Source organism: Urocampus carinirostris, chromosome 1 (assembly GCF_059441175.1).
Source record: "Urocampus carinirostris isolate Australia breed hairy pipefish chromosome 1, RoL_Ucar_1.0, whole genome shotgun sequence".
Lineage (NCBI taxonomy): Eukaryota > Metazoa > Chordata > Actinopteri > Syngnathiformes > Syngnathidae > Urocampus > Urocampus carinirostris.
This window is the reverse complement of record NC_142349.1, coordinates 18,483,448-18,506,446: the sequence shown is the minus strand read 5'-3', so window position 1 is coordinate 18,506,446 and position 22,999 is coordinate 18,483,448. Positions and strand designations below refer to the sequence as shown.

The 22,999-nt window shown below is 38.0% G+C and overlaps 2 protein-coding genes and 1 long non-coding RNA gene across 4 annotated transcripts in view; 1 reads left to right on the top strand and 2 right to left on the bottom strand.

The window, feature by feature from the left end:
• The window catches only part of LOC148373803 (uncharacterized), a 248,977-nt gene that overhangs the window by 127,769 nt on the left and 98,209 nt on the right, over positions 1–22,999 (bottom strand). The window lies entirely within an intron of this gene.
• On the bottom strand, positions 1,553–17,705 carry zfand2a (zinc finger, AN1-type domain 2A). Of its 2 annotated transcripts, none has more exons than XM_088329572.1 (10): positions 17,542–17,705; positions 15,024–15,100; positions 14,843–14,937; positions 12,680–12,811; positions 11,030–11,181; positions 10,843–10,959; positions 7,946–8,021; positions 7,794–7,870; positions 1,987–2,112; positions 1,553–1,866 (listed from the first exon to the last, which is right to left on the bottom strand). In XM_088329572.1, the coding sequence occupies exons 2-9, from the start codon at positions 15,076–15,078 to the stop codon at positions 1,998–2,000; spliced, it is 819 nt and encodes a 272-aa protein (XP_088185698.1). In that variant the 5' UTR covers positions 15,079–15,100; positions 17,542–17,705; the 3' UTR covers positions 1,553–1,866; positions 1,987–1,997. The 2 variants fall into 2 exon arrangements, with proteins under 2 accessions (XP_088185698.1, XP_088185697.1); XM_088329571.1 differs by having other exon boundaries at positions 2,028–2,112.
• On the top strand, positions 4,961–6,120 carry LOC148373807 (uncharacterized). The gene has a single exon (XM_088352668.1). It carries the CDS (start codon positions 5,119–5,121, stop codon positions 6,118–6,120), a length of 1,002 nt encoding a protein of 333 aa, XP_088208794.1. The 5' UTR covers positions 4,961–5,118.

Sequence of the window (22,999 nt, the reverse complement as noted above, 5' to 3'; positions counted from 1 at the left end):
ACATCCCCACAGCATGATGCTGCCACCACCATGCTTCACTGTAAGGGATGGTATTGGCCTGGTGATGAGCGGTGCCTGGTTTCCTCCAAACATGGCGCCTGGCATTCACACCAAAGAGTTCAATCTTTGTCTCATCAGACCAGAGAATTTTGTTTCTCATGGTCTGAGAGTCATTCAGGTGCTTTTTGGCAAATTCCAGACGGGCTTCCATGTTCCTTTTACTAAGGAGAGGCTTTCGTCTGGCCACTCTACCATACAGGCCTGATTGGTGGATTGCTGCAGAGATGGTTGTCCTTCTGGAAGGCTCTCCTCTCTCCACAGAGGAACGCTGGAGCTCTGACAGAGTGACCATCGGGTTCTTGGTCACCTCCCTGACTAAGGCCCTTCTTCCCCGATCCCTCAGTTTAGAAGGCCGGCCAGCTCTAGGAAGAGTCCTGGTTGTTCCAAATGTTTTCCATTTACGAATAATGGAGGCCACTGTGCTCATTGGGACCTTCAAAGCAGCAGAATCTTTTTCTGTATCCTTCCCCAGATTTGTGCCTCAAGACAATCCTGTCCCGCAGGTCTACAGACAGTTCTTTTGACTTCAGGCTTGGTGTTTGTGCTCGGACATGCACACTCAACTGTGGGACCTTAAATAGACAGGTGTGTGCCTTTCCAAATCATGTCCAATCAACTGAATTTACTGCAGGTGGACTCCAATTAAGCTGTAGAAAGATCTCAAGGATGATCAGTGGAAAAAAGATGCACCTGAGCTCAATTTTGAGCTTTATGGCAAAGGCTGTGAATACTTATGTAAATGTGATTTCTTAGTTTTCTATTTTTGATAAATTCAAAAAAAGTAAAAACAAACAAAAAAAAAAACTTTTTCACATTGTCAATTTTGAGATAAGAGATTAAATTAATACAATTTGGAATGAGGCTGTAACATAACAAAATGTGGAAAAAGTAAAGCGCTGTGAATACTTTCCGGATGCACTGTATGTACAGGGCAGCACGGTAGTGCAGTGGTTAGCGCGTGTGCAGCACAGTTCTGAAGTATATATTAAACATATATCCCCATCTAACAAGGACAGGCTAAGAGACAGCTTCATCACCCTACACAAGTGCACAAAACTATGAAAACATATCTTGCAACTCATTTTAGGTTGTTCCTTTTCGTTGCTGTTCAATGTTATTGCACAAAACTATGAAAGTAAATATAATGTGACAATCTTTGGGGATTTTCGTTGCTGCTAAATGTTAGTGCACTTTTAAAAATTGCATTATTGTTATGGTGCACGTTTTATTTTCAATTTTCAACATTGCATATCTATAATAACTTAGGTCAGTCTCTAAGCACTACGTTGTAAAAAAATTCTGCGTTTATCCTGATAGTCTTGTTTTTTTCCCTCTTTAAAGTATTTATTAAATCTTTACCCTGCAGTGTCGTGTCTAATCTCAGTGCATACAATTCCTACGTTGTTATCAATGTCAAAACCAATTCAATTTGATTCCGACGCAATACTGCTATCTGGTGTTCATGGGTGGATTAGCACGAAAACCATGGATGCGCGTTTGAAATAATTTATTAGTCTTCATAGATGGCAAAATAACAGTTTTGTGATCAGCATATTTATAAAATATGTACAGAACAACTCATTGGTAAAAAAAGTGAGCTAAAACAGAGTAAAAGGCGGCAAATGAGTAACTCTTGAGCCATTCAGTGAAAAAAGAAAGAGAAAAACACCAAAAAGAAGACGAAAAAGATACTAAGACAATCATCAAATGTTGTGGATTCACTCAGCGCTTGGAAAAGACAGAAAGAAAAAAATCTTTGCTCCAAGGTCAAGAAAGGCTGCAGTTGAACTGTTTAGACTCCCGTTCCTTGAAGAAAGAAGATGATTTTTAGAAACTAACATTTTCAGCACATGCTTTAAAAAACTCAAAATTCTCATTGAACTCAGTGGAAAGGAAAACACAGGGCCATGCTGGCTGGGTACCTACATGCTAGAATGCTAGTGTAGACTAACTTTTCCGGCCGGTACCTGTTGTCTCTGCTGCTGGCGTCTGTATTCTTCTTCGCTGGCAGCCAGAGCCTGAGCCAGTGCCAGATCTTCCTGCTCTTGCGGGCTGAGGACAAAACACATGAAGATTTTGAAAAAAAAAACAAAACAAAAAAACACTTCTGCAACAACTACAGAGCGTCTCCCTGTTTGTGAGGTCAAATTCCAAAATCAAAGCAACTGAATGCAGGGTTCCCCAAAGAATTTTGTGAGACCCTGGTGGGTGGACGGTTTAGCGGGTGCGGTGAGAATATTTCGTACATTTTAACCCTGGAGAACCCAGTTACCTTTTTCTCCTTTGGAAAATGATGACTCGTGGGTTCACAGAATTAGTTTTAAACGCATCAATCTGGTGCATTTTAGAGCAATTTCCACTAGATCAGTGATGAATGTGTGCCCTTGTACACTAATAAAACTTAAATACACTAGTTATGAAAGGCAGTTTAATGCAAACTAAATCAGCTTGTCCTTTTTACTAGACTAAAAATAACTAGTGTTGTTTCGATACCGATGCTGTACTACTTTAGTGTATCGTATCGGTGAGTAAACAGACCGAATTTATTGAATTATAATATTCATATCAGTGATTTGGTAAATTACAGTATTAAATATCAGTACTGCTGTTTTTTTGACTGCGGTTATGTCAGTAGAAATGTTGGTAGATCCGATCCAAGTAAATACTTGGTCGTATCAAAATTTCATCATCATTCAATAATCGAACCCTAGCCCTCAAGTTAGTTTACAGTTATGATAAAAACAGCACAATGATTTAGTCACTGAAAGTGTTTGATTTTAAATTAAATAACCTCATTGTAATCAGTATATAAGATAAATATAAAGATTACTAGTATTCCAACAGTTTCAGAAACAAAACCAAGAGAGTCAAACCAAAACGGCAGCTATATAATACAAATATACCTGTAAATACTGTATAACAATGTCAACTAGCTAACAAAAAACTTTAATGGCCCAATATTGTCAGTAATGCAAAGAAAGTGTCAATTGTTTCTCATTGGCTTTGTTGCCATGGTGAGGATGGATTTTTTTTTCATAATTGTATTTAAATTTGTAGTGTTGTCGCAGAAGCAGACCACTTAAGCACACAAATTGCACTTGGCACTGTATAATTGTCAGTGCGGAACTCTCTGCACTAACCCTTTTTTTCTGGTCCTTTAGAGTTGTAAAACGTTCTAGGGAAAAAGGGGGCTGTTGTCGTCGTCACCTTTTACCCAGCTGTCTAATCACAGTGCAGGCGGGGCGGGACAATCACCAGAGTGTGTGCTTAAGCACGGCAGGAGGGGTTGACTGATACAGATATGCATCACAAATACACACCATGCAGGGTTCTTGCGCTTTTTTCATGGCCAAATTCAAGCACTTTTTAAGGTCTTTCAAGGTCAATTTTCCAATTGATCCAGTACTGTTGAAATAGGAATTTCAGAGTAAATAAACCCCATATAGCTCTGTTGTCTGAGGTGTTACCGTAAATTCCGGACTATGAGCCGCTACTTTTTTCCCAAATGTTCAGCCCTGCGGCTTATCTAGTGAAGCGGCCAAATTATGTCATTTTTCTAGCGGCCGCTTATGATTTAAACCGGTGGAACACGTGCGTCGAGGACTTCAACTTCTTAGTTTATGCAAAAACTGTCTATATGACCAAGGTTCTTTCAGATAGCAAGAAGACGCCTCTTATAGAGGGAGGAAGATGAGGACTGTATACCGTCAATTTAACAATTACGGTATGCTTATTTAACAGATACGTTTGATGCGATGCGAGCGTATTCATAGTAGCGTGTTAGTACCTTTCAAAGGCACGGTTTGGGATGAAAGTTATATTATTATTATTAAAGATTTGAAAACTCTCTCGGTGTACCGTCTTTCTTTGTAAATATGTGTAACCATGTATAATATGTATTTGCAACTGTATATGTTTGTAATGTATTTATTTGTATTTATTTGAGACACATGCTGATTTTCACGGGCGAGTAAGAAAGAAAGGGCGGAGCAAACGCGGGCTGATGGGAACTGGGGACGGGTAAAGGTGAGTGTTTGTGAACGCGGGAGACAATAGTGGATATATATTTTTCCCCACCCTTACCTTTGGAAATATACACTTTTTTTCCCTTGGATTACGTTCAATGGGTACCCCGACTCTTCAGGTCTGCATCAAATGATAAATAGCTTGCTCTGTTCACTCAAAGTATCGGCCTGGAATTGCAATACCTCGGGGAACAATGCAATTTCGTTCATAGATTCTTGGCGCTTTGGCTAGGACCTTGACTCAGTTCCCTGACTGAGAGCAAGTGTCTCAGCCTTTTGGCTTTGAAATGTATCATGAATTGGCTGATAATAGATAATGGATAACTACTTAAGGGTAGGGTGGTCCTTATTTTTCGACTTTTAAAATTTCATGCTCTGACCCCTTGAATGTGTTCCAATATATACAAAACGTAATTGGGCAAAGTTTCATCAAAATCAAAGGATATTTAGAGGTCGCTCAAGGCCTCTGAAATTTTGGTATGAAAAATAAGGATTTTTCGCACATTATATCAGACCTAGTGTACAAAGTTACTGGCACAATAAATAATTGTTCAATAATAAAACTGCATAAATACATGTCAACGAAATACTTATCTGACCACACCAGTAAATAATTTTGACTGTCTTTCGGATTTCAAGGAGAACAATTGTCACAAAACGGATTGGGATTATTGTGGCATTCGTTTTGACTGGCTTTCTATTATCGATTAGTATCACAGTGCCTTAGTGGTTTCAGATATTCACCACACTGAGTTCTGATTGTCAAACGTGTCACAAAAATCAAGATGGCTTCATCGAAGGGATCAAAAAAATATCTTCTGCCTCATGAAGAGGATATAACAGGGTGTAAACTACCTTCGATTCAACAAGTTTTGGGTTATTTTTTGTATCGACACATCGAATGCAAAGAGACTATCAGAGTTGCAGCAACAGCCACTGTAGAGAAATTGACATCTTTCTGGCTCAGAGCACGGATTCCTGTACGTCACACACAAGACATGGTGAAAAAAGTTGAGAAACTATTTGGACGTGCATGGGATCGTCTTCTAGTCCAGAAATCCAAATCTTCAAGCGATTTAAAACGCAATGGAGCTTCATCGACTCCAGTGACTTTCAGAATGCAAACAGTGATGAGTACACCAGACAGAACATCGCAGATGTTAGAGACAGCCTCAACGGTTTCATTTCTGAAACCCTTCAAGCGAACCAACCAAGAGACGACTACCGGGAGTTGCTCGAGCTTGTCCTTGTCTATCTCGGAGGCATACCTGAGCGAGAAGTGAAGTTTATGGCACCAGGGGCGATGCATCAGACGAGATGGATGGCCAAGGTGATATATTCATTCAAGGTGTGGATGTTTCGACACCAGTTCCGACTGACTGCCCGTGAGGAAAAAGGTCTTCGTGACGTGTGTCTTTTCTATGCTAGGATATATGTTAAGGCTTGGTTCCTGTGTCCTGTGGCAGCCAGTGCTCCTCGCCATGATCTCGCTTTTCTAAAGGACCTGGTGAACTATGGGAACATCAACAAAGCCATCTCTCAAGCGACAAGCAAAAAGTTTGCAACTCATCTCTGGTATCTTTCTGAAGTCCTTGTTGGCTTGTCCCTTTTTGATCCCGACGTATCGCATGAAACGAAAACTGACATCTCGAGTGCCATGAAGTCAACCCCAGGAGCGGAAGAACCAGAAGTTAAAGGCCAGGTGGATCTGAAGTGCGTCAATGACAAGAAACTCGCAGATTTTGCAACCACTAATACCATCAAGCTGCTGCAGCTTCTTGAGATCTCCACCAGCTTCTTGGATGCAGAACCGACCACATGGAATGGCCGCATTGATTATAGAGAGGCATGTGACAAGGTGAAAGCATTGTCTGTCATCAATGACCACGCAGAGCGAGGCGTCGCACTGATTCAAAACTTCAATGCTCGTCTCACCCACAATGAAGAACAATTACAGTACCTGTTACTGGTGGTTGCAGAACATCACAAAAGGTTCCCGAATACTCAAAAACAGACCATCGTGAAACAGAAATGAACACTTTGTGAACATACACAACATTTGATTATAGGCTATGTTACAATGATAAACTTAATGATTCGTTGAGGTAATTGCTGAACTGAGAGCAAACGCATTGTTTTTCCAAAGACAATCGGCCTGTTTTATGTGAACTCTGAACTGGTGATTTGGAAATTATTATTCGACTATTACTCGGTAGACTGTTTGGTGTTGGCTTGGTTCTATTTTCACTTATCATATTGTTTTTGTACTGTATGCACATCAAACTGTAAGATTTGTTTTCACACTGTTTTGCATAATGCACATGATCTGTGTTGGTGAAGTTGCAAATTTAGTTCATTTTATTGACGCCCAAATTTGGATGTTATTTGGAAATGCCGATCACGCACAGTGAATGAAACCTCGAAAGGGTGGTGGCTGTTGAGGTAAAAATAAATACAATATTGTTATATTTACTTGTAACTTTTCTTGTGTTACAATTATAAGCAATGGACTGAAATTGGATGTTCTAAAACGCCGTACACATAGGGTTAAGATTTCCGTTTTTTCTCGAAAATTGCCAAAATTTTACCATTTTGGGAAATTTCAAAGTCGTTGAGCTACCTCTAAATATTATCCAAATTGTTCAAAATTGCACACAGTGTGTTTTTATCGATATAAGAACATATGCGGGGGTCAGAGCCCAATATTTCCCCCAAAAAAATTTCGACCCCCATTAAGGACCACCCTACTTAAGGGTATAGAATGATAAATCTACACAAAGTCCCCCCGTCAATAAAATTGTTCAATCAAAATAAATCCAATATTTAATGTGGACGCATGCGGCTAATATACCGGTGCGGCTTGTGTATGTACAAAGTCGATTTTCCTCACGAATTGCGGTGGGTGCGGCTTATAATCAGGTGCGCCTTATAGTCCAGAATTTACGGTACTTGCAGTAAGAGGAACCAGGAAATTTGATAGAGCCCAAGCCAAATATTAAACCAGATGCTGAATGGGGCAAAGAAAATGAAACTTGAGTTTCTGTACCCCATTTTATTAATGTTTGCTGCCGTCTCTATTTGGTTCAAGTTGTATCAAATTTTATTGTTATTTTTAAAACCACAAGCACTCGATGACGTCAGACTGTAGAGTTGTTCAGCGATTCATGCCAATCTAATATGGAGCATACATTTTCAGTTGCACGAAGTTCTTCCCATTACAACATACAACTAGGAAACGCGGTTGCTATTTTTTTACATGTGCCCTGTTTAGGTCTAGCATGTAGCGAACAGGTAACAAAAAAATAATAGTTAAGCTAGTAATCTATGCAAGTTACTTTTTATATGACTGGAAAAGCGTTGACTCTTCCACTGTGAAGAGTTGTATCTTTTTTGCATACTTTGCAGAGAAACATGACAAGAATTGCTTGCATTTTCAAGCACTTACACAAAACTCAAGCATTTTCCCGACCTTGAAAACACAACAATAAAATTCAAGCATTCTCCTGGATTTCATGGAATTTGCGATCATTTAAATAATAAGAAATCTAAAACCGATTTTGATTTAATTTGCAATTGTATATATTTAACAATATTATTAGATTTTTTGATAATACAAGCTTATAAGATCCTGGCTGGACCAATTAAATGCTGACAGCCAGCCAGAATCTTCCTGTTATGGTAAACACAAGTATAAAGTATCATGCTCACCTAAGGGTGGGCGTTGCAGGTGGTCTTGACTCAGCCAAAGACATCTCTAGAGCTCTTTGTAAGGCTTGCTCTTCTGTCTGAAAATAGAAGAAGACACAGGTTGAGCATCCATGGGCAGAAAATATGAAGGCCATGTGATGTCCAATACGCACCAAGCCCCCCTGAAACGAAGCAGACGGCTGCACTACATTCTGTGCTGAAACTGAGGTCGGAATTGGTCGACTTGTGCTGGAAAGGGAGCAGAAGGAAAGCTAGTAGTGAATGGACACACAAGTGTGCCGTAGGAAATTTCCCAAAGTGATACATCTACAAACTGAATTAATCGGAACTGGACCGTGCTCGTATTCATACTTGCTCCTGCTTCGAGTACATTTTTTTTATACTAAATCACTAAAAATCCATTCAAATATCAAATAAATATAAAGATACAACAAAGAGATGAATGAGATTACAATAATCCCTCACTTTACTCGGGGGTGGCATTCGAGAAAGGTTCCGTAACAGTCAAAACTCGCAAAGTAGAAACATTAATTAAATACTCTAATAAACATTTTAACCAAAGAACAAACAAAAGGCTAAAGCATTTGTGCAGTAAAGACAATTACAGTACTTTTTCTAAGTAACTGCACTGTCAAATTATAATTTTATCATTATAATAATGTTGGCGTGACAATGTACTGCGCTCTGTTTAGAAAACGATACACTTGAATGCAGATTTTGTCGACGATTTTGGTAAACAAAAATGCAGTGTGAAAAAAACATTCCAAAAACATAAAAGTACTGTACTTTATTAAAAAAAAAATGTTTTTAGAACTAACTTCTGCACTGTCAAATTATAATTTCTAAAATATTATTACTTTTATATTGAACTATTGATTGGTTATCTGCAACATGACTGGTTGATGAATCTGCATTCTCTGCGAACATGATTTTGACAAAAATCTCAATTATGCTCCTAAAAAATGAATAGTGCGCTCATGTTATTGGTGAGACTATATATTAAAATTACAGTTTTGCCATTTTTGTTTGGCAGCCCAGACTAGGAATACATTAATTAATAATAAATAAAAAATATGAACGTTTCAAAACTTAACTTCAGATTACAGTTTGTCGCAAATAAATTGACATTGTTGGGAAACAAAATTGGGGTTTAAAAATGCTCCCTGTTGCATTTCGAGATGTACAACAAGCAGTTGCTAGTGGTAGCCTCTGGAAATTCTCGTAACTTGGATTTTATCTTGTATGCCTGGAAAGATATCTGTCTCGAATCTTGAATTCCTCAAATCTTGAGCATCTTGATAGACTAATTATGATAGCAAAAGGTCCGGCATACAGCTATGGCTAGGCTAACAACTCTCTGAAGCCACCCCTACCAAGCCTGTATCTCACCAACGCCTGATCCTTTACCCATGAAACAGATGGCGTGGAGCTGCAACTTACAGGAAACCGCTACATTCGGGACATTTGTATTTTAATCATCACAGAGACCTGGCTTTACCAGAGGATCCCATAATGCTCGCGTGCAGCTATCTAGCTGCTCTTTACATCATGTTTTTACACAGACAGGAGAAGCCATCCAATTTACTTGTAGTATTGTCAAGAGACAATAAAGACCATTCATTTATTTAACTGCAATTCCGTATTGTGTTTTTATTTGTAGATCTATAGTTGTTATTTTATTACGGTCAGTCTAAATTGTTACTGATATTAGATAACTACCATATTTTGCAGACTATTTGTCATGCCAGATTATAAATGTCACTTGCCAAAAAATGCATAATTAAAAAAGAAAAAAACATAACTTGCACCTGGAGCATGAGTAGCTATCTAACCCCCAAAAAATACATGTCACCTTGAAAGGCAATTTAAAATTAAAATAGATTAAAAATAATGTCCCCATAGCATATGTCACGACATTGTATCTCATTTTTGGGGAATGTATTAGAACAGTAAAACAAAGCATTTGCAGCTTGTATAGAAACCACTTTTGAGTAAGTTGAAAATATTTACCACAGCAAAATGACGTCTTATTATCTAAACGTTAGTTGCCTGATTTATCTGTTGATCATGCCAAAGAGAGGCATGGCATAATGACGTTAGCTGGGCGCAGTGTCGCAAGACCATGCGGGTGCAGACTGTCTCGCTCTCCAAATAAGTGAGCACAACATGGTGAGGTTTACATGATCAACACTGACCTAGAGTGCCCTCTTGTGGTTTAGCGTGAAAATGACATGTGAAATGATACAGTAATGGTAAGTGGTCTGCATTTATATAGCGCTTTTCAAGACAATGAAGACCTCCCGAAGCGCTTTACAATGTGCTTCACACTTACCCATTCACACACACTCACATGTGTCAATTTCATACAGTATAAATCCACCCTCTGCAAAACTATGAAACCATGAAAAAAAGCTGCCATTTATAGTCTGGAAAATACTGTAAATAAATGTTTCTACTTTGGGGGTTTTGATTAATGTATAACACAACCTCTGTGAAATTAAGGGGATTACCCTACTGTCAATTTAGGCAACATTAATATCTAAGCTTTAAAAAAACTTGAAAGTGGTGGTGGGAATTAATTAATAAACATTTTTGACAGACAGTTTGCTTCAAGATTAATTAATGAAAAAAAGGACCTTGGCTCAAAAAAAGGTCGAAAAACACCGGACTGAAAGAAAGAGGAATCCTTTAAAGTAATCCCTCACTTTAACGCTTAATTGCTTCATGGATTCTAATCATTAATTATGTTCTGCATTCTGATTCTAAAAAGAGTCATTTCAGGAATAAATGTTAATATGTACGGATTACAGTACTTTTATTTGTTAAACGAATGTTTTGGCCTGTCAAAATGAATTGTGCTTTGGTTTAAATGAAAAATAGATTATTCAATCGCATAAAAATTGTAAAAAAAAAAAAAAAAAAAGGTTTTCTACTAAGCAGCGTTCGCCTATCACATAATGTAACCCACGCAAGAAACAAGAAAATACTGTATAGAAATGATTCAAATCAAGCACAATAAAAACAAGGTTGAGTTCCATTTAATCCTCACCTGCTACTGGGACCTCTGCTGGCTGCACTGCTGCCATTTGAAATCGACCTAGAGTGTCCTGAGGAGGTGGAGGCGGATGTGGAGGAAGACCCCTGAGCCCTCATTAAAGCAGCATGTCTAAGACAACATGCAATTAGAAACCAATCGTTTTTAGCACACTAATGTGGGATTGTACAAGGCACCCTACCCGGGTTGCGACAGCGGCTTGCCGTCAGTCGTACAATCGTGGTCGAGCGGATGTCGGTGTTTAAGACAGTAATTTAAATGACACTGGTCACACGTCACCCGCATCATCTCCTTCTGCTTACAGCCTCCTTTCGAACATTTGTTGGTAAATATCTGAAATAGAGACATTTTGCTGTTTTGAAAACTCCCAGAGGATTTGTTTATACTTTGGTAAACACAGCCAAGGACAGCAGCCAACCAGAAATGATTCATAGGCCAAATAAACAGCAGAAGTCAAGAATATAGGCAGCGGTGCTTAGAGGTGGGGTGCATAGTTTGAGGCGTCTTTATAAAGTTTAAAGCAAATATTTTCGCTTGAATGTGTTAACGATGCGCAAAATATTTAAAAGAGCATTTATATATTCTTTTCTAACGCGCCTCTCTGCCATTATCCTACTTTTATCCTCGGTGTTCCAGCCACTGAACCTAATATGCTGGAGGAAATGAGATGGTGGGTGGGGTGTGGGGAGTAGACAGATCCAACACGTGTTTGATTTCAAATCTAAGATGAAAATAGTAAAAGAAAAGGATTATTTCCAATACAGTCGAAATGCCAACCACAAAAACGATGAAAAAGGAAGATTTTATTCAAGCGCGTCCAAGAATGTCACATACTTGCATGCGCAACATAAGAAGATTGAGAGGCTGCGATGATCTTTTCAGCCAAACGATGGCGTCAGCAAGTAGAATATTTTGAAATTACTGACACCACCTTTAAGGACAAATTAAAAAAGGCCCTGAATATTTGAACAAGAGTGAGTTCATCTGCATACGTACGTTGTTGATTAGAAACCAAAATATCTTTAGGGATGCTCTCTGTAGACATTTATTGTCATATCAAATAGCAACTTCTAAATGGAGATTAGAATTTACTAATTCTTTTAAGACACCGGGTGATTTGAAAACCTACATTCGACAATGCAGTTTAGTATTAAAAAAAACTGTTTTGTTTTTTTCAAATATTGCAAACAATCAATGGTCATTTAAACAGAGCTGCTCAACATTGGAAAAACATCTGTATTGATAGGGAATTTTTAGATTACAGAATGTTTTTGTATTAGCATTTAAGAGCGCCAATTTAAGTCTAAATGGTTCCTGAACCAGTGGGAAGCAACCACCAAACAGCAGACCAGCACCGGGCTGTAGGTTGTTTGGTACCGGGCTGCACAGACAGAAAAAAAAGAGTTGTCATATTTTTGGCTAATACTGTATTTATTCGTGAAATCACGCTTTTTTTTAATCCCCCCCCAAAAAACTCAAAGTTTGGGTGTGCGTTTTACACGAGGTACAGTATATTAAGGTGAAGAATATCGCTGACAGTATTTGCTATTTGGTAGAAAATACTTGATAATACAAAAATACCTGAACCATCATACCAATATTATTTTTTATTTAAAAAAAAAAAAAAATTGGTAGAGAAATTTGTATTTCTTATATATTGTTGAATCCCTACCTAAGGTCGCTGCCATGTTTTTTCTGACAACTCCCTGCTACGCCATGCTGTGGGGCATTGTTTTTTTGTTCGCATTAATCAAAACAGTGCCATCCATTAGTCAAATATTACACACTGGGGTTTTTAAGTTCTGTGCAATAAAAAAAAAAAACCTCTGACCTTTCTTTTCCGTTGCGCAGGGTCTGATTTGCAATCACGATCGATGTGCTCCCCAACTTTTATGTCCGGCATCTCTCCTCTCTTGATGGGAATGGGGATGTTGCACAGTGGACATACGGGGACCTGGACATCCTATGGGAAGATACATTTAGATATCCTCAGAGCGCTTCTTTTCTATTATTTTATAAAGAAAAAAAATCCATGGCAGGTTTAAAATAAATGGGGGTCTACTCAGCCCAATGACAAACACTATAACCGTTTTTTTTCACTTCTATTAGTTTTGGCAATATCATATCCGTCAACTTATATGTTTTCCCTTTAACAGTTTAAAATTGTGTACGCTCTATGACATTTTTTGTACGGGAGTTTTTTGTTTTAATACATTAAAAAAAAAAAAACATTTTCATTTGTTAGACCAATCTCATCTTGCACATTTATCCGGATTGCCTCAGTCACTGGTAACAGATGACAAAGTCAAGCAGATTGCTAAAATTGTACACTAGCAAACCGTAACTCTCGATCAACTAATTATTTAGTAAATAAAATAAACTTAAGAAGTGTTATTGACCCTCAGTTATTTTATTTCCTAGCATTATTTTTGCCAAGGCAAGGGCTCCCAACCCACTAAAAACAGGTCTGCTGTTGTGCTGACAGCGATTTCCCAGGAAATGTTCAACTTTCACTCCCACAAATAATAAGAGACTTTAAAAGCAATAAGATGAAAGCAGTTATTACCATATTTTGCGGACTAAAAGTCAGTTTGTTTTCCATAGTTTGGCCGGGGGAGCGGCTTATACTCAGGTGCGAGTTATATCTATCTATCTATCTATCTACCTACCTATCTATCTATCTATCTATCTATCTAGGGGCGGCAATAGCTCAGGAGGTAGAGCGATCGTTTTAGGATTAAGGGATCCCAGTTCGAATCCCGGCTTGTCCGTGTTACATGCTGAAGTGTCCTTGGGTAAGACACTGAACCCCCAATACGCAGGTTAGCGCCTTACATGGCTGCACAGATCACGGCCGTTATTGGGAAGTCATTGACTTGGAAAGCGCTATATAAATGCAGATCATTTCATTTCATTTACCTACCTTGGTCATATCCCTCAAAAGGGATGACCGACAGCAAGACAAACACATACAATAATAAAAAGAATAAAAAGGGAAAAAATTGCAAAAAAACACACACAAACATTTTCGGACCATGGCCAACACAAATGCCCAAAGACCCAAACAAGTTAGGCACCTCGGCACCGAAGTTAGTCATGCTTTCGTCCCTCCAGATGAACGCGGCCATGTCACTCGGGTCAGGGTGACACAACAGGGCCCGAAAGCTTTCACTGGTTGAACCTTGCCGCATCATACGGGTGCACTGCACATCCCTTAGTACACGTTTAAACATCCCAGTATCCTTTTACAAAACCTCTCCACTCATTCCTATCACCAATAAGAGCTCTAGCTTCCACTATATTTAGACCTCCTTCGTACAATGCACTCATAACACCATCCATCGACGTCAATCGCGGCCTTCCTCTTGGTCTCCTTCCATTTACTTCTGCTCGGTAGGTCCTCTTCAACATTCTTTCTTCATCCATCCTCTCCATGTGTCCAAACCAACCGTGTACTCCCTTATTCACACGCTTGCTCAGTTCCACTACTACTCTAGTTCTGTCTCTCACAATTTCATTTCTCAATCTATCCAATCTTTTCACTCCTAACATACTCCTCAAATACCTATATACTTCTTAATTATGCATTTCTGGGCTGGAGCGATTTATAATCCGGAGCAATTCATAGTCCGGAAAATAGGCTAAACTTTGTTTTTTTTTAGTATTATTTGACTCTTACTGCTTCAAAATACTGTTTTCTGATGTATCTTTTAAGCCTGGACATGGTTTACTGTGTTAGCTTTTAGCATGATATTTATTGACTATCTCTCAATGTATGTATGCATGCATGCATGCATGCCAACCCTCATTTTACATTATCAGTAAAAGTTCTGTTTGCAATGATTTTCAGTTTTGCTGTTCGACCATTCTATAGTAGGATGTTCATGTAGAACAGCGCAACCCACTTTCGGGCCCCGACCCACCAATTTAGTTGACCCGTTTTAGTCGATCATGGATTCAAAATCTGATTCCAACACCCAAAAAGCTGGCTAACCTTTTTGTAAGAAGAAGTGCATTTGTGGTGCGCATATGTGACGTGGTCCTTGCAGAATATCTCTTGACAGGCATCGCATTTCATAGGAAGGAAGTCTGCCAAGATCAAGGGGCATTTTCATTTTTACATTTAGTTTGAATTAGGACAACAATATACAATATTAATGGTCTTGGTCACTTACCTAAACGCTTGCAAGTCTTCTCTGAGCAATGTTCCCCCAAATCTGGAAATTCCATGTCAGTCCAACACAAGTCTCAACTAAACATCAAATCAAAACAAAATGACTTAAAGGGACATTGTGTATTATAGAGGGCTCCGCGCTTTGTGCTAAAAATAGTAACACGGCTTCGTGCCGCCATCTTGGAAGTCTGTCGATTACAAGCGGTGATAGCGAGAGGAGCAAATATTTACTCAGTTTGTCTATTTATTTACTCAACTAGCTTCGTTTGTGTACGGATTTTGTCCATCAACACTATGGAAAACTACGTGGAGAGTTTAGACAAGCTAGCACGCGAGCGGTACGCTGCGAAGTTGCATTTTATTGGAAAATTGGATCCCTACAACATTAAAAACAAGGACTGGAAGTCTGATCCCGATTTGTTGCCGTGTGTGACTTACATCGAACTTGTTAACTATCTTATTTTCCACCCAAGTCCCTTTTGTGAACTGAAGGATTTTCAAAATTACAAAAGTATGAAAGCCTACGACAGATTTGTGTCTGGTTGGGTTCGGGATGTGTCTGTGCACACAAGCGAAGTTGATGAAAACAAGATTGTGAAAGGGAAAGTTCTACATTCTCAGAGTTTGTCTCAGCCAAGTTTACAACCATGGATCATTGTTGACAAGTCATCATCGATTCTGTGTGCCCATTGCAACTGTGTTGCAGGTTTAGGGGAATGTTGTTCTCATGTTGCTTCCCTTTTGTTCTATGTTGAACAACCCGGGAAAGGCAACGCTTCTCCGAACGGCGCACCGGTGGCTAAGTTAGCTTAGCTTTCGGGGGCTTTAAATCCTCTATTGACGCGAGTTGACTGAGGAAAGGAGACTCTCTTTCCCTGAAACCGCGTTGAATGTCTCCACCAAAATAGTGTACGAATGAGAAACGGAGTTTTGTTCGGTTTTTAAATGTCGTTTTCGGCGAAATACCTCACGTATATGTTATAAAAGTAGTTTGGGGTCGTCGAGCTGTTGTCATGAAGTACACATGTCCCATAACCTTTTTAAAATTTATTTCTACATCATAAATAATTCAATTTACCTGTCAGAAAGTGATCAGAACAAACACGAACACAGTCAAGCTTTGGCAAATTCGACCGGTTGATAGCTGCCAGCCACATTCGTCTTCGCCGTTCACTTTTCTCCTGGGCTTCAATCCCCTGATCGTAAACACACTTCGGAAGTCTAAAGAAGCCCTTCCCACCCTTTACCCCTCGGCTACAACAGCCAACAATAACGCACGTATTCGGCATTACAATGTAGAATCTAACCGGTTCGCTGAACAATAACAATGAAGTGAAAAGCTTTGTGGACTTCCAAAATTGGCGCCAGCAATGCATTGTGGGTAATCTTAGGACCTCGAAGCACTCTATATAGAACTTCTTAAAGGCATTGTACAGAATTTGGAACTTTGTTACGTTCGGCCGCCATCTCCTGGCTTGTGTAATCATTGTCAGCTCGTTCACCATGAGCATACTAGTACGTGCATTTCTTAAACGGCCTTAATAGGCTCTTCAATCTTTCTTGAGGTTTTGGTGGGCGTTTGGATTCCAAACAAACCAGGCCTTTTCATTTTTAAGCGTTTTCATGGTACACTGACATATAGAAAAGCTTGAAGTCACTCTCCAGCACTTAACCCCCATCCCAATTAACTAAACCTAGTGTGTTCTGCCCCGAACCGCTCTGCTAAAAGTAGATAAAATCATATACGCACAGTGGGGAAAAAGCATAAGGGCTCTTTGAACTCAATTGGGCATTGTTAACACAGCCTTATTTGATAAACTATTTCACTTTAATTTTACGGGACCCCTCAAACGACACACACCTCTGAGTGTTAAGTAGTGTTGACGGAAACCAGGGCGGTGCTGTTTTAAACACGCGACTCCACCGGATGCTTGCTAGCGAGGCTAGTAGCATAAGCTAGCGTTGTGTCAAGTCATCGTTAACTTGCAAATACAAAACAAACTGGTTTGTTCTCAATTACAACAGGACGGGGAAACCTCCATCTGTTGCACCGATTTCAAATAGATGTCCACGAGGGCTAACTAGTAAAATGAGTCAAAACAGTTCTAGTCAGCATTCAGTACCACTCGTTAACAGGGTCATGCTAAGAGAAAAGATTAGTGACTAGCTGGCAGAAGTTACATAACTAATATGGGCTAAAGCCATTATGGAATGATTTCGGACTGATTTGAGAAAATATTATGCTGTCAAATCACCCATAGGCGTCTCGTTTTCTATCAACTCGTATGCGCTAACATCCACCTATTGGCTAGCATCTATACACGCAATACGCCAAACAATCTTAATAGTAATTGCAATAATCACAAGAACATCACTACATTTAACATTATATACTGTATACTTGGTGACTTCCGGAAAACAGGAGGGAATTACACACTTTGTTTTTTAAAGCTTTACTAAAATGGGAGAAAGCAAGAACTTTAGCTCGAACGTAGTGACAGACGCATTTTTTTACTCACCAATTCGAATCTAATGGTTGTCGTGGATGGGGGAAAACGTAAAAGTCGCCCAAAGCTGGATTCGCTTGATATTAGCACCACGTAGAAGCAAGAAAAGTTCTCTTGGTTCCATCAACAGTGGAGATTTAGCCTGGTGTCATGTGCGCTCCGCCCACATAGCTACGTCACCGTGACTCAGTACAATCCGTCAGGCAAACTGACGTCATACTTATTATTCGGGAGCATCCTGGAAAGTTCGAGTTCTTTCTTTCTTTCTTTCTTTCTTTCTTTCTTTCTTTCTTTCTTTCTTTCTTTCTTTCTTTCTTTCTTTCTTTCACTTCCAGACATTGCTAAGCTTTGCAATGTATGTATGTATGTATGTATGTATGTACAGGACTGTCTCAAATAATTATTTAACTGTGATAAAAAGTTTTTTTTTATTACATCACAGACCAAAAATAAATTTAAAACAAAATGCCATAATGCATAAATATGTTTTCAGAAGTATTACTAAAACGTAAATAATATATATATATATATATATATATATATATATATATATATATATATATATATATTTATTTATTTTTTTTTAAACGCTATAGTAAAGGATCTGGCGCAGCTTAGCAAAATGTATCAAGCCTCTGGGAATTATTTCTGCATTAAAAATCACTATTTGATGACAGGAGTGGTTTTGATCAGATCTTTTTCCACGCAGCCCTTTCTCAAAGTTTCTTCATTTTGTCATGCTGACGTTTTTGAGTTTTTCCTTGCCTGTCTGTAGTCTGTACAGCCCTTTGTGACTTCTTGTGTTCAGGGGTTATACAAATAAGAACAGATAAGATAAGGTAATCCTTTATTCGTCCCATAATGGGGAAATTATTTTGTTACAGCAGTAAGAGATGTGTTTAATTGCTGTTAAAAGTGTCGATAAAATTGGTCAAACCTCACATTGTTATAATAGGATATAATGAAATTTTGAATGTGTTTAATCGCTGTTAAAAGTGTCAATAAAAATTGTTCAAACTCAAAAGACATGATTTGACTTGACAAAATTTTAAATTTCTGAGACACTCCTTTATGTATATGTCACCTTTACCTATACATATGAGTACTGCATTCACCGCTGTTCAAAGATACACATAGGTGGTGATAGAACTCCTCAGCCATCCATTTTTTGCCCCCTTAAATTGTTTTTATGTATTTGTTTGTTTGTGTTATCAATTGTTGAACAAATTGCATTAAATATATATGACAATGAGAAAATGTTAACTCTAAAATGTAAAATATTAAGTGAAATATAAAGTAAATATTCATACTTGTTCTCCCTCTGAGCATACCTTCTTAAAGATCTGTGTATGTCTGTCTATTTAGTTAAATGTGGTGTCTGTGACTTAAAATATTGTACTTGCTGATGCCATCTTCTGGCTGATATCATTATTGGAGCGTCTGTCAAATTTCTTTGGTTGCACGTGCAATAATGTAAAATTCTTGGATTGCACTCAAAAAAACTTCGTTTTTCATCTTTGGGGGAGGGTTGGCATGAAGACTGTATTTGAAACAGTCATTTTCTTACTTTCACCCTTTCCACAGGCACGCACGCGAAATTACTCTCTTTCCTCTATGAACCCATGAAAGTGTAAATTGAGTAATATCTTTTCAAAATCTTGTCAGCTGATGTATTCAGCAATGCTTGCACAGTCATAAAACGGTCGCTAGAAGGCAGAAAAGCTCTATTTTAGGACGTTCCATTGGGTGAGAAAAAAGAAGCGAGAGGTAATCAGGGTCAAGGATGCTTAACAGCTCAATGATCTGGGATCTGTTGTACAGCAGTTGCATGACATTTCAAAGAACAAGGATTGCCTTGATGGTAAGAAAATGTCCACAACCACCTATTTACAAGCAACAGATGCGATGAAGGGAAAGAATCCTCTTAGAACACTTCTTTGCTATTTAATGTCTATTTTCACTTTATTCTCTTGGGTTTGAGATATTTATGTGCAAAAGCAGATGGCCGGGCCACAAAACACAATGAACACGTTTCTTTCCGTAACGTGAGAAGCATCAAGGGATAGACAGTAAAGCCCTAACTACATCTCCGAGGCCTTGCATGAAGCTTGCTTCAGCTTTTTGCCAACCCTTCAAGATATCACTGTCTGAAAATGGCCGAAAATGCCTGTATGGAAACATGACTTTTAATTTTGCCCAGGGATCACTTTCATTAGCTCAGGAGGTAGCGCTCATCTTGGGATCCTCCGTGTTATATGAATCCCTAATGCCCCCAATAAGCAGGTAGGCGCCTTGCATGGCTGCATGGCCGCTATTGGTGTGTGAGTTTGTGTGTGAATGGGTAAGTGTGAAGCATGTTGTAAAGCGCTTTGGGAGGTCTTCATTGACTTGAAAAGTGCTATATAAATGCAGACCATTTACCATTCCATATCTGCAGACGAAGACATTAGACACTCTTCAACCTTGTGGGTGAAACTAAAATGAAGGAGGATCTTTATCAAATTAAAGTATTTTTATTTCTAGTAGTATGAACCTTAACTTCACTGAAATGGGAAAATAAAATTCCTGATGCTGTCTGAACAGTAGTTCAAGCGGCTTTGCAGACCAAACGAGCCATAAACATTATTAAAGACTCTTCTCATCCCTGGTACCACCTCTCTGATCAGTTGTCCTGTGGTAGGCGCTACAAGTCGTCCTTAAACAAGGTCAGTCAGGCACAGATACAGTTTCGTCACAAGGGGCATAACCACCCTAAACAAGTGTGCAAAATTAGGAAAATAAATAAATTGCGACTTCTTTTGGATATTTTGTTGCTGCTTAATGTTCTTGTACTATTTTTTATTGCAATACTGTTACGATCCACCATTCTTTCATTGCGCTACACTATTATTATTATAATAACAATTCAAGTAAGTCTCCAACACTACTTTGTTAATTCTTTTGCCTTTTTATCCTGAGAGGCTTTCATCTTATTTTCTTCTTTAAAATACTTATTGTCTACCCTGGAGTCTCATGTCTAATCTTGTTGCATACAACGTTTCACAACGTTAAATTTCAATGACAATAAAGACGATTCACTTCAAATCAATACGGATTCCATGTTACTGTTTTTGTTTTTTTATTTTTCTTTAAAACAAATTTGTGCCAACATCATGAAATGGTTGCTCAAAATTTGGATTGAGACAGTAAATTCCTAATGATCAATAACAACAAAATCATCAACAATAACAACAACCACAACGACAATAATAATGATAATTTAAAAATTAACAATAATAATAATAATAATAATAATAATAATAATAATTCTCCATAAAAGGCGACTACACAACATTACTCCCGTGAGTGCCATTTTACCATCTTTAATGTATTTGTTTATTTATAAATTATTTTGTTTTATATTGAACCCTTTTGATGTATACTCAAGTTCTTGAGCAACGCAATTTAATGATGTAAGAAAACTGACACTTTTAAAACGATAATTTGACCCGTAAATACTCGTTTAACACAGGTGATTATTAACTATACTATCATAACTAACACTATAGTTAACCTATTCGCTGCCCTATTTTCCTGTATGTATCAGGTGTCCCACGGGTCAAAATAACCCGTCATCACTGAGCTCCCAAGAAATTTAATCATATGAAAACATCAAATTTCATATTGCTCGAAGGAACAACTAGTCCTTCACTACTGTACACTATACTTCTCCCTCTTAACTTGTATTTTAGAGCTAAAGATTTTTGTTTTAAATGTGCGAAAATGAGTTTCAGATGCATATTTATTCATTCATTGACGAAAGTTATATTCTGTTTTTTCCTCTAGTGATCAATTTGACACCAAAATGACTGATTTTCCTTTGTAGGGTAAAGTTCCGTTTTCTTCTTGCGGTTTTAAAATGTCTTCCCTGTAAGAAACAAGAAAAAGAAAACAGCTGTTTTTGTTGGGTTTCGTCCAAATATTTTGTTGTTTCCTTTTGTCAATTAGTGATTAATGCAGCTTTTTTTTCCTGCTGTGCCAAAAAACGCCATTCATTATATATATATATATATATATAAATATATATATATATATATATATATATATATATATATATATATATATATATATATATATATATATATATATATATATATATATATATATATATATATATATATATATATATAATCCTTATTGATGATACCAGAAATTTATTATAGTGTATTTCTAACAGTAACAAAATAACAGTGTTTTTATATTATTATTGACAATTTCAAAAATAATAAAATTCATTATTATTATTATTTTACAAAACAAAAAAATCAGAGTTACAGCAACAACTAGAAAGTGCTTAAATTGTTAGTGGTACCGTAATTTAACACTTGTGTCATTTTTTTCTTAAATAGGTAACAACACATGCTGGTTTAAGATCAGGTAATTGTGTAATTTTGTAACTGTAATCCTGTGCAGTCCTTTGAGACATTTTTGTGATTAATACATGTGACTTGACTTGACTTGTAACAAGCATTATTATTATTATTGTAATGATTATTATTATTGTTGTTGTTGTTGTTGTTATTATTATTTTTATTACTCAAAACTAATAATTATCATTATTTTTCACTTGCTACTAAAAAAAAGTTCCCCCTTTCTTGTAGGTGCTGTAATTAACAAGAGGTAAAAAAGTATGAGTGGGAAGGAGGTTGGGGGGCTGGGTGGGCGCATGGTGGTGTTGCAATGCAAATTATTCCGCACAAAGGCTCTTCGCAAATTGGCGTCACCATTTCTCAAATGATATCATTACTATATTTTGAAAATGTTAATCTGTTGAGCGGATTTCCCGGGGGAGTTGAGTAAATTAGTTCTATTTCCGAGACTGCCTCCTCTCTGCAGGAACAGATGAAGAAGAAGAAGAAGAGGAGGAGGAAAAGGAGGAAAGGGAGTGAGGGGAGGGGGCACACGTCGGTGACAAGCACCTCTGATTTGCTGATTACAATTAGACTCCCCACTTTGGGCTCCTTCAAGCATTCATAATTCTCGGCATATTAAGCACGTTTTAGCAAAGGTGATAAGTCACTTTTAATTGAAATTAAATGATTATTCGAATGGAAGTTTGGTTATTGTTATTATTAGTATTATTATTATTATTACGAGGAGGCAATGCATTCGTTTTGAACACGAAGCAATCGAGAGTGATGAGTGGAGGGAGTTGTGGGTTTGAGGGGTGGGATGGGGGAGAGGAGGATTTTGAAGGGCATTAGGGTGTCAGGATTGAATGAGGTAATTTGAAGGGAATTACTTTCTCTTCTATCAGAAATGAACTGAATTAAAAAGTCCAAATCAATCGCTTTCACTTCTCCATTCTACTTTGACAGCGGCACAATTACTGATAATTAGATGGGAGGAAACTTTTAATTGTGGGATTAGGAAAAGAGGCAGAGCATTTGCAAGGATCAGAGGAAGGAGGTGGTGGGGGGGCATTCCAGGC